General features: G+C 37.0%; 1 protein-coding gene across 6 annotated transcripts in view; it reads left to right on the top strand.

Moving 5' to 3' along the window:
• The window catches only part of clasp1a (cytoplasmic linker associated protein 1a), a 168,266-nt gene that overhangs the window by 47,064 nt on the left and 108,895 nt on the right, over window positions 1–12,307 (top strand). For all 6 annotated transcript variants that reach the window (XM_062067771.1, XM_062067770.1, XM_062067773.1 and 3 more), the window contains exon 3: window positions 10,401–10,479. In XM_062067771.1, coding sequence (XP_061923755.1) covers window positions 10,401–10,479 — 79 coding nt within the window. The remainder of the gene's footprint in view (window positions 1–10,400; window positions 10,480–12,307) is intronic.

Raw genomic sequence — 12,307 nt, 5'->3', positions numbered from 1 at the left:
ACAGTACTTATTGAAGCGTTCAACTACTTTGTTAATGTTGTCATTTTTTACATTTCCATCTAAGAAGTATTTAGGATAGTCCTTTTTAGCACCATTTTTAATAATGCTATTTAGGATGCCCCATGTTGCGCTCATATTGTTTTTGTTATTGTTCAATAATTGACTAATATTATTTTCTACATGTTCGTAGTATGCCAGTTAGCTTGTTCGTATACGTTTTGTACTTGTTTTCTGCTTCTGTAGATCGTTGTTATAAATGTTCTATATAATGTATTCTTCTTTTTGCAAGCATTTTTCAGTCCTTTTGTCATCCATGGTTGATTATTTTTATTTTGCTTCTTACTAAGTTGTTTCAATGGACAGTGTTTGTCATAAAGCATCTCGAAGGTATTAAAAAAATACCATATGCATCATCTACTGTACATCAGGGGTGCCCATTACGTCGATCGCGAGCTACCGGTCGATCGTAGAGGGTGTCAGTCGATCGCCAGCCAGGCATTAAAAAAACAGACATAAAAATGAGCCATCATAAATCTTCACTATGACATCACTTTCGTCACTTGATTGACATTCACGGCACCTGAGGGTCTTGTGAGATGACACTGATTGCAGCGAGATCATTATTAAGAAAAAATGACAGAGAAGAGGGTGAGAAACACTTTTTATTTCAATAGACTCTTGCGCCGTACCTGCTGTCAAAACCCTAAAGGCCGACTGCACAGTTCCTGTCTTCACAATAAAGGTGCTGCTTCAAGGATGAAGCAGCAGGAGCCTGCGCTAACAAAGTAAGAGTCTCAGGAAGCCAGAGCGCACACAAGCTAGCAAGCTACGGAGTTTGCCGTCAATGTATTTCTTGTAAAGTGTATAAAAACGAGTATGGAAGCTGGACAAATAAGATGCCAAAAACCAACCACTTTCATGTGGTTTTGGACAGAAAGGAGGACTTTATTTCTCCTCCATTTGAAAATGTGGACGTTATCAGCACTACTGTCTGATTCCAATCGATGCAAGTCATAAGGATCAGGTAATACACCAACTTATATTCTTGTCTTCATGAAAGAAAGGAATCTATATGCGTTAAACATGCTTGTATTATCATTAAACACCTTTAACTTGTTAACAAAAACGTCTCTTTTATAAATAAATCAATATAAATTATATATATGAATGAGGAAGATCCCCTCGACTTGGTCAATTGAAAAGTAGCTCGTCTGCAGAAAAAGTGTGGGCACCCCTGATCTACATCATTTTCACTGTAGACATTGTCCCAACTCTGTTTTCTCTGATAATTTTTGAAAGCTGTCATACTTTGTTCTGTATATATTCTTCAAAAAGTATTGTTGTCATAAATGTTCATCTTCTTGTAGTTTCCGTCATAGATTATGAAAACTGGCAGACGATCACTGATGTCGGATATTATCAGGCCACTTGTGGTATTATCAAAATCATTAGTAAAAATATTATCAATAAGTGTGGCGCTGTGTCCTGAGATTCTGCTTGGCCTTATGATTTTAGGATATAAACTCAGGCTGTACATTGTGTCTATAAAGTCATCTATGGGCTTTTGTTTGTTAGGGTTCAAGAGGTCAATGTTGAAGTCTCCACATAAGAAGGTTATTTTTTTACGAATTTCAGTAAAAGTTACCTTAATCCAGTTCTCACACGTAACAATGTTTGACTTCGGTGATCTTTATATACAACTGATCAGTATGATTTTGCTTATTTCAATGGTTACACATTGTAAGATATTATCAATAGCTAGTAACATATTTTTTTACCACTTTGTAGTTTAGGTTCTTTATCACATACACAGCTACTCCCCCTCTGTTCTTGTTGATTCTGTTGATATAATTTAGTTCATATCATTCCAGGTCAAAATCCATTCCTTTTTAGCATCCATTTATGTTTCTGAGATAGCGATAACTTTGAAGGGTTCGTTGAATCGTTCCAAAAGATGCTTCACATTTTTGTAGTTAGCATACAAACTTCTGCTGTTTAAATGAATAATCGACAGTTTTTTGTCTATTTTAATGTTTCCGTTATATTGTTCGTCTGTATAATAAAAACAATTATTCCTGGTGTGAAAGAAAACATTTGTATCTAGATCCATATCCTTATTTACTTCCGGACTATTGTAATCTATGCTGCTGAAGGCTTTCAGTTCTATACTTTCCTATTCACCAATCATTTGTGTTGCTCTATGAATGTCTATAAGTGTAGATGAATGTGCACCTGAGTGAAGATCATCGGTAATCCCTTAGAGTGTTGTAATTTTGTGGTCGAATGTCAATGTTTGTTTTCCGTCAGACTCTATTATCATTGTTGTTGTTGTTGTAGTTGCTGGGAGTTCTGATATTTGTCCAGATCCTTGATGTCATCGACAACTAGAACTCTTTGTGGACCTCCCTTCAGCTGTATGTAGATTTTGCAGTTGGCGCTCTAAGTTCCCTGAATTTCCCCTTGTTTCCTCAAGTCACGTGCTTTCTTGGCGATTTCAGCATTGCGTTTAGTGAGGTGCTCGTTCATGTACACATTTGTGCCCTTCAGCTTTTTTCCCTGTTTCAGCAATGCCATTTTGGATTTCCTGTTGGCGAGCTTAACGATGGTGACTGGCGTGGTATTGTTGCCTCTTCTATTTAGTGGAATGCACGCATCAACGGTGTTAATATTGACATCAATTCTCTTTGATTGCAGAAAGTTGACCATGTGTTGCTTCGTTGAAGCAGTAGTTTATTAGTTTTTTACCATTTTTTTACTACTTCCTCTATGTGATTTATTTATCACATAGAGAGATAAAATGTAAAAACAAATTGAGTGGATTGATTTAGTTTTTCCTTACAAAAAAATTGCTCTGGTTTTCCTATACTGTCTTGATTATCGTATCACCAAACATAAAGATAAAACACTATTCAGTCTGCGTATTATTCCGTGGGATATTGTCCAAAATCCAAACAAAGAATTCCATGCAACAGACTACAACATAAACCATGTTTTCTGCATTTAAAACTATAATTATTTAATTATGTTTATAGTTTTGTCTGTCTGGAACACATTCATTTGATTTACCGGTACATCATTTATAAGAAAAATTACCTCCGTTTTTGCACCATTTGTGAGACCTTATAGGACAGTTTCTAATGAAAACTGAAGTACGTTAGTATTATTTTCATTCTGTTTTAAATTCAGTGTCTGGTACGTTTCTACACAACAAGGATGTGTTCAGGTGCTGTATTAAAAGTGTCAATGTTCTGATCTGTAATCTAAACCTTTAACATGAAAATGCTGAGCTGTTAAATAAAGTTGCTGTGTGGGTTTCTTCTATATAACAGAAGCTACTGTAGTCTGTACGTGTGATTCTAATAGCGCTCCTGTTATAGTCCCTGCCTGTGGCAAACAGGACTCGCTGACGTCACCTTCCATCCCGTGGTTGCCGTCTGATAGGTTGCATCTCTGCCTCAAGGTCATGACTTGTGGCTGTCCCAAATCGGTTTCATAACAAATGTATTCTTAAACAAGGCTGAGGGAACATCTTGGTTGCAAGCACAAATTAGTCTTGGTTGGAAACATAAAAACATGACAAAGTGCTTCAACAGTAAGCTCATTATTTGACTAGGAAGTCTTAAGCGTTATTCAACGTTCAATCTTCAGTGAGATGCTCATGTTGTGCTCTATTGCTGTGTCAGCATTTTTAATGACACATTTATAGTTCATTTTTTTACATTCTGGATCTCTCTGTTAGAATGGAATTAAGATCTGGTTATTTCTTTGTAAGCGGGTAAATTTAGTATATCAGCAGGGGATTAAAATCTTATTTCCACCACTGTTGTTTTTTGGTAAGACTTTATTTGTGTCCACCATTTGTTTGTTCAACACTGCAAATTGAACTGCTATTACATGTTAAACAATGATACCAAAATGAGCACATCACAAGCAATAACAAATTATACCAATTGTGGACAATTGAAACACTCTTACTTTAATTTTTAGTCTTATTTGTGCTAAATTGTTATAATTATATTTATTTATTTATTAAATATACAAAGTACATATTATTTTTCTGCATGCTATTTTTTACTCAAATGTTATGCTTTATTTTTAATCATAGTCCTTGCTATTTGTTCATACGCTTTTTATAATTTTTACTTTCTAGTGTTCCTCGGCAGGAGCCCTCTGCCACAAGGATTTTATCAGCGATGGCTGTCCGGGTGCTTTGTGTCCGCATCCTGGTGGCCGTGGTCTGGTGACACCTTGGTGCAGACGGCCCTGTGATAGTATTTCTTCACCTGGCTCCTCTACTCTAACCTGACTCTCGCCAGACCCTTGTAGTTCGCTGAGCTCCACACAAGTATCTGGGCTCGAAGGCATTGCAAATTCCTTCCAGATAGCAAAAAATAATGAACCAATCAGGATCGCCAGGGGGGATTTCATAGATTTGACGTAGCGCCGAAGCAACTGTTTGATTCAAACAACAATGGCGGCACGCAACCCTCGCTGCGTCGTGTGCTGACATTCATTCTGCTATTGCAACTGTTTTGCCGAATCTATCGAATATTAATTATTTAAAAGATGAACAGAGAACGGTTTTGAAGGCATTTATAGGTGGCAAGTATATTTTGGCTCTTCTTTCGACCGGGTTTGGATTTCCCAGCGTCGCTCTCACCAGCGTCACGGGTTGATTTCGATGTGAGTGGTTGAAGTAGCACGTCATTCAAGATAACGGACAAGTGGTTTATCCAATCACACACAATGATTTTTTTACAAGGCCCCGCCTTCTGAAATACATCTCCTATTGAGAACTCCCAGATCCTTGTGTGGAGCTCAGCGAACTACAAGGATCTGGCGAGAGTCAGGTTACCTCTACTCAGCCATGTATTAATCTGTGCGTGCATGTGCGCGACTAATGATGGGGGAAAGTGGGTCATAAAGACATTGTTTTTAAGTTTACAAAGCACTTCGGGTTGCATTTCTTTTAAGTATGAAATGCACTTTATAAAGTTTGATTATTTGACAAGCTTGGTTGTTTTGATATCATTTTTCACAGTAGTCATGTTAAAGCAGTGCAACAAATACTAGCACAGAGTTTGAGACGGAGGTTCCTGCTAATGCTCAAATATAAATACTTATTACTCGGTATGTTCCAAACCGGGGTTTTATGCTGCCGATTCTGATACCAATCATTCATGAGTGAGATCGGCCAATACCGATCACATTTATCAATTGTACATTTCTTTATGTATTCATGGTAAGTAGGGATGATGTTTAATAAGAAATTATCGAGTTTGAGCCTATTATCGAATCCTCTTATCGAACCGATTACTTATCGATTCTCTTATCGAGTCCAGATAGGTTGTTTAATATGGAAAAAAACACACAATATTTGGTTTAACAAATCACTTCACAATCTCTACTGCTCGCTACTATACTATTACCATATCTGAGTTATTGTGCAGAAATGTGGGGAAATAACTACAAATGTGCACTACATTCGTTAACCGTGTTACAAAAAAGATCAATTAGACTGATACATAATGTTGGATATAGAAAACATACAAACACTTTATTTATTGAGTCAAAAATATTCAAGTTCGATGATTTGGTAAAATTGCAAACAGCTTAAATGATGTGGAATTAAATGATGGAATGGATTAAGTAAAGAAGTTCAACATTGTACTGATATGATCCAGTTTAAGAGGTTGTTCAAATGAATAGTGCTTACAAAGCACAAAGAAGAAGAATTATGAGAAATACTTTCAACCTTATTGAAAATAAGATATTCTTCATCTCAGTATATTAATAATGACTGAATTAATTAATTACATATTACAAAACTGTTGTATATACTAATTCACAGATATTTTATTATAAAAAGGTCAGTAAATGATGTATATATTTGTAAACGCTAAGAAGTGGGTAAGGGGTAGGATTAAATAAGCTTTACTTCTTCCTACTCCTGTAAAGTGAAATTATATGAAACTGTGATGTATTATACTGTAAGTGTGTTCATGTTCCAAATAAACTAAAGAAATAAAGAAAGCACTAGTTTATTAGACAGACTTGCAAACTCTGTCGTGGTGTAGATTACAAGATAACGTTAACGTTATCAGACACATACAAAAAGGCTCACATTAACGTTACCGTTAGCCGCTGACTATGTTTAGGTAACGTTAGTCTAGCTAACATTACTGCAGTCCTGGTTGACATAAGAGGTAACGTTACTACAAGTGAGCAGATATGGAAATTAACCAGCAACAGTTAACGTTAGTTACTCACCGGCGTCACCGCCACTGTAGCTGGGACTGGGGCAGCTGGCAGAAGAAGAGGGGCGTTCTTCGTCGTCTCTGCCGCTGCTTCGAAGACACGACACGCTTGTTGTACTCCCCCCCCCCTTACACGAGAGCAAAGCCTGGCAATAATTGCATATTGCCGCTTCCTCGTTTTTTTTGGTGAAATTAAGCCATGCCTTGGAGCACTTTTTCCGGTCCATTTTTTTCCTGCTTTTCCTATCTGCGCCTAATGACTGAGCTACGTGACGTCATTTCTTGTGATGTCACACGGGGCATTTCTTGTCGGGACGAGATTCGTTCCCAGGGATTGGAATAAAGAACCAACTCTTTTTCTTTACTATAGTGGTCTCGATAACGGGTACCGGTTCTCAAAAAGGGATTCGAGTCCGAGGACTCGGTTCTTTTCTTATCGAACAACCGGGAAAACCGGTTTCGAGTATCATCCCTAATGGTAAGTGCTTTCGACAGTGTAACTATCAACTCCGAAATTTACCGATAAACGGTAATAATAATAACCGCTTTAAAACTTTAGACAGCTGGTATTACCGCTTTAAAATAAAATAATCGAAAAACAGTGATTGATAACCACACTTTGATAAGCTCACGGACTGACTGGCTCCAGCTTGCTTGCTTAAATGCTAACATGAAAACAAGAGACGTTAACATTTTCCCCCATTGAGAAACGACATACCCCTGTTTAATTTCTATAATTTATATAAATGGAACTTGGTCAAAAGATTACAGAGTGTATACATAATTTTTGAACACACTTAACAATACCGTGGTAATAATGGTAACCGTGATATGAAATTTTCATATCGTTACATCCCTACTGTCAACACAATGTTGAAAATAGTTACTCATTTTCTTTTATTACATAAAACTGTTTCAGCAAAACAAAGTCAATAGTTTTCCCTCAGTTTACATTTATTTGTTTTATTTTAAAAACCATCAATGTTGTTTACAGAAAAGCAAAGCAATTTTATGCTTTACATTTTGTTCTAAAGTACCCAAAATAAACCAAACCACCACCTTTAAAACCGAGGTACGTACAGAGCTAGGGATGTCCCGATCCAGGTTTTTGCACTTCCGATCCGATACCGATGTTGTTTTTGCACTTCCGATCCGATACCGATACTGGCCGAGCATGTATTAAAGTTTAAAGTTATTTAGCCTACTTAGTTGTCAGATTCATGTTGAAAAGGGTTTTAGTACTCTTGATAACAACTAGCCAGCTGAATTAGGTGAGTTTGAATAATACACAATGGAGATGTTGACGTGCGGAGTTTCAAACACTCTTCATTTTCTAGCAGGGGACTTTTCAAATGATGCTACATATTAGCAGTAATGCTACTTTTTATAGCAACGCTTTTGCCCCACACTTGACAAATTACGGTTGTCTGTTCGACATATTCCCACTTGAAGCCAAACCACCGCCAGACGATGGACCCCCTGCTGTTTTTCTTGGGAATTAATTAATTCTTCCTTCATTATTACCGCTCACACGGCTACACTAGCATCACAGCTAACGTTAGCCATGCTGCTACCTCTCTGCTGGAAGAGTGCGTATACGTATGTGACGTATGACGTGACAGTATGTGACATGTGTAAGAAGGTGCGCTTGCTGTCTGTGAGAAGCAAACACAAGAAGGAGTGGGAAGAGCCTGTCGTGTAATGCCAGCAGCTAAAAGCAACTGCGTGAGAACGTATACTCGAATATCACGATATAGTCATTTTCTATATCGCACAGAGACAGCTGACATTTTTACCGGTAACTTTTAATTCACATGGCCGTCTTAACGGTTAGGACACAGACCTGTGGATGTGTTGAAGGTGTGCTGGAAAATGCGGAACGGAAATTAGGGAGCAGCAGAAAAGTGGAATGTATTATTTAATTATTATTATTATTAGCCTTTATTTAACCAGGTAAAATCCCATTGAGATCAAAGATCTCTTTTCCAAGGGAGACCTGGCCAAGAGGGCAGCAGCAAGGTTACATTAAAAACAGTAAACAAATGTTTAAATCGGTGCGTTGGAAAACACGGACCGGAATTTTTTTTAAAACTGGATCTGGATCGGCTTTTTCCCATGCCTTGCCGATACGCATTTTTTGGCAAATATCGGCGGCCGATCCGATCCAAATATCGGATCGGGACATCCCTATACAGAGCCATTACTATGGCGTATTGTTAAACCCCTAATTAAGGAAGGAATGAGTTGTGGTAATAGTACTAGCAAGGTTGCTATTGAAAGGGGTAACATACAAGATTAGGTGAACATTTTATGCATTTTACTGTTACATTTTACATTATATTACAGCGGTTTGTCTACAAATAATATCCTGTCCATCACTGTCACTAGACTTTAGTTGACAACAGTAAACGTTTGCTATTTAGTTAAAACCATGACTACTAGTACATGAATATAGTCCACTAGGGGTCTCGCTGTACTTGTTTATTAGTTTATTTGTCAGGAACCATGCACAGAAAATATTAGACGTAAGGTAAAAATGCTTTCTACCAGATTATAGCGTTTCCTCCAATTCCCATTAGTAGTTTCTGTAGAAGGCAAATTGAAGACTTTACACTATAGAACACACACACTAATAACGCAAACTGTGAAACACACTGGGCAGAAACACAATAAAACAATGTTGACACTCTTGGTTTCCTTAATGGTTTCCTAAACTTAGAAATGTTGGGAAGTAGTTGAACTTAGTAGTATTTTATTCCATGCTGGTTTAGTTTATTTGAGCTTTATTTGAGCGTGGCGAAGTTGGTAGAGTGGCTGTGCCAGCAATCGGAGGGTTGCTGGTTACTGGGGTTCAATCCCCACCTTCTACCATCCTAGTCACGTCCGTTGTGTCCTTGGGCAAGACACTTCACCCTTGCCCCTGATGGCTGCTGGTTAGCGCCTTGCATGGCAGCTCCCGCCATCAGTGTGTGAATGTGTGTGTGAATGGGTGAATGTGGAAATACTGTCAAAGCGCTTTGAGTACCTTGAAGGTAGAAAAGCGCTATACAAGTATAACCCATTTATCATTTATTTATCATTTATTTGATTTCCTGCCTGTTATTGAAGGTGTTCCTCAAGGGTCTATATTGAGTCTAATGATGGTTGGCATTTATGTCAATTATATCACACAGTCTGCTCGATGATATACATGTATATGCTGATGACATTAGCTACACATCCAGTTTATCCTTGACTACAGCTTTGGCTACACGTGCAGCCTAGTTTTCTGCAAGTCCAGCATACATTTTCTTTCCTCAATTCAGTTTTAAATTTGAAAAAAAAACTAAATGCAAAGCTAATGCCTCAAAATCTTCTCCTTAGATGTCTCTGAGTTTGAATATGTCCATAGTCTCTCAGAATCTAGCTCCACAGTATGTTTTCATTTGCATCTCACAAAAACCTTTGTGTGGTGGTTTCACTTTTCTAGTTAGTGTCTGTTTATGGAATGGAAGGGTCATACTAGTTTAGACTAAGTGTAACTTTAACACTGCCAAGTCCTGAGTAGCTATAAAGTTCTGAAGATCAAGTCTTTGCGTGAGTGCGTACCCCGGAGCCTTAGATAAAACTTGGGGTGGGTTCAATGTCCCGGCGATTTGATTGTAAGGTTGATAGTCGAATTAGACTCCTCCAAATCGAATCGTCAAAGTCGACTAATCTAATACACCCTTACTTTATACAGACAAATACAGTTTAAAACTTCTCAACAACTTTATTCCGGATCTGTCTGATCTTTGATCATTGAGCAATCATCTGGCGACTTTTGAAAGCTTTTTGGTTGCTCAATACTTCTGCACACTACATTTTTCGTTTTTTAAATCTGTAAAAAAAAAAAAAAAAAAAAAGTATGAATAATTTTTTTTCTACATTACAATTTTGTTGGTCTTCACATACAATCTCAATAAAATGTATGTCTGTGACAACACATGGAAAAGCTACAGGTGTATGAATACTTTTTCAAGCTGCTGTATTATTATGGGATGCAATGACTGCTGAAGGAGTATTTGAAGCCACTTGTGACAGTTACAAAGTCATGTTTTAAAAGCTGTTGCTGATATGCTGTTGAAGTTTAATCCAACTCTTCATATACTTTGACACCACAAGGTGGCTCTCCTCGGCTTGGACATGCTCTCTGCTTTACTGACCAGGTTACAAGAGCGCTTTAGAGCTCAGGTGGGAACAGGTAAGTTGAGCCTCTTTGTCATTTTTTAAAAAAAGAACAATTTTAATTTTTGTTGCTTTTGTTCATGTTGGAACAAAAGACTGCAACTTTGCTAGTCCCCTTCAAGATTGTTTAGCCATTTGATTAGTACAGAAGGTCCTCGCTCTATGTACAAGTTCTGTTTCTGTGACAGTGCAATAAATCATAGTTGATACCTAAATTATAGTTAAATGAACAGCTAGGTCAGTCATTATGTGCACAAAAAACATGAAATACTGTACATATACAAATATGTTTGTCCACTCATATATTTTGTCATTGTAGTTTTCCTAAAAGTAATGTTTAAAAAATCTTCTTGTGAGTGTATCAAAACACCCCTAATCTTTATCTGCTATGACGGTCACGGCGTTTGGGCGGCTTTGAACAAGCGTGCCACTAATGTTGATTTCTGCACTTTCTGAACATTTTACCATGTTTAATTTCAGCTTTCAGCATTTTTTGATGCACTGCCCTCAGAAGGCTCTGCTTCATACCTGGGAGACACCCTGAAGGAAAAAAATTAACACTAAAGAACAAAACGCTTTGGTTCAGTATCATTATCTTATTGGAGTGCGTCACAAACCCCAAAAATGACTTATAACGAGGACCTCCTGTATTCATCCCTTATCATCAAACAAATATCAATGGTGTGTTTACTGTGTATATTTTGGGGTAATTGAATGCTGTTACATGGCCTACATCAGGGGTGTCCAAACTTTTTCCACTGAGGGCCGCACACGGAAAAATTAAAGCATGTGGGGGCCATTTTGATATTTTTCATTTTCAAACCATAACAAAATATATGGATTTTTTAAATTTATTTTACCTTTAAGGGTCCCGGGGACCATAAAGGGTCTCAGTCATTAAATTGTTAAAAATAAGTCAGATTATTATTTTTTTTAAATTATTTAATGCTTACAGTAAATCTCTATATCAACTTCAAGTTGATATAAAGTAATACAAATTAAAAAAAAATGTTTTATGGCTTTTCTGTCAAAAACAACTTAGTTTTTTTTATAGTAAAACTGAAATATGGACGGCGTGGCGAAGTTGGTAGAGTGGCCGTGCCAGCAATCGGAGGGTTGCTGGTTACTGGGGTTCAATCCCCACCTTCTACCATCCTAGTCATGTCCGTTGTGTCCTTGGGCAAGACACTTCACCCTTGCTCCTGATGGCTGTTGGTTAGCGCTTTGCATGGCAGCTCCCGCCATCAGTGTGTAAATGTGTGTGTAAATGTGTGTGTGAATGGATGAATGTGGAAATACTGTCAAAGCGCTTTGAGTACCTTGAAGGTAGAAAAGCGCTATACAAGTATAACCCATTTATCATTTATTTATCATTTAAATATGCAGTATTTAGTAATTAGAGCCCTAAAAGATCAATAATGCAGGACACCATTGATTTTAATTCTTTCATATTTTTGAGTAATCACAGTGAAAAGATAAATAAAAAATCACTAAATATATTTGGGATCCAAAAGGTGCCCCACTCATAAAGTGATACATTTTCATTAGGTTTTTCTTTTACTTTCAACACTTAAGTTACGAGATCAACTTCAGATATATCTGTTGATTTTATGCTGGAACTATTATTTTGTTTGTTTTATGCACTTTTGTCAAAGAAAACTTTGATGTTTTTATATGGCTACTACACAATATATGCAATATTTACCATATAAAACATTTTAAAGGGAAATATTTGAAGTAATTGGAGCCCTGAAAATAATTCATTATAACATGGATTTTTTGTCTTTTTTTTTTTTTTTTAAACAATGGCAAAAAAAAGAAAAATAAAGAAAGACAAAAGAAAA

The sequence above is a fragment of the Entelurus aequoreus genome, linkage group LG13, assembly GCF_033978785.1.
Source record: "Entelurus aequoreus isolate RoL-2023_Sb linkage group LG13, RoL_Eaeq_v1.1, whole genome shotgun sequence".
In the NCBI taxonomy this organism is placed as follows: domain Eukaryota; kingdom Metazoa; phylum Chordata; class Actinopteri; order Syngnathiformes; family Syngnathidae; genus Entelurus; species Entelurus aequoreus.
Note: the sequence above shows the minus strand (reverse complement) of the source record. Positions and strands in the feature narration are given on the sequence as shown.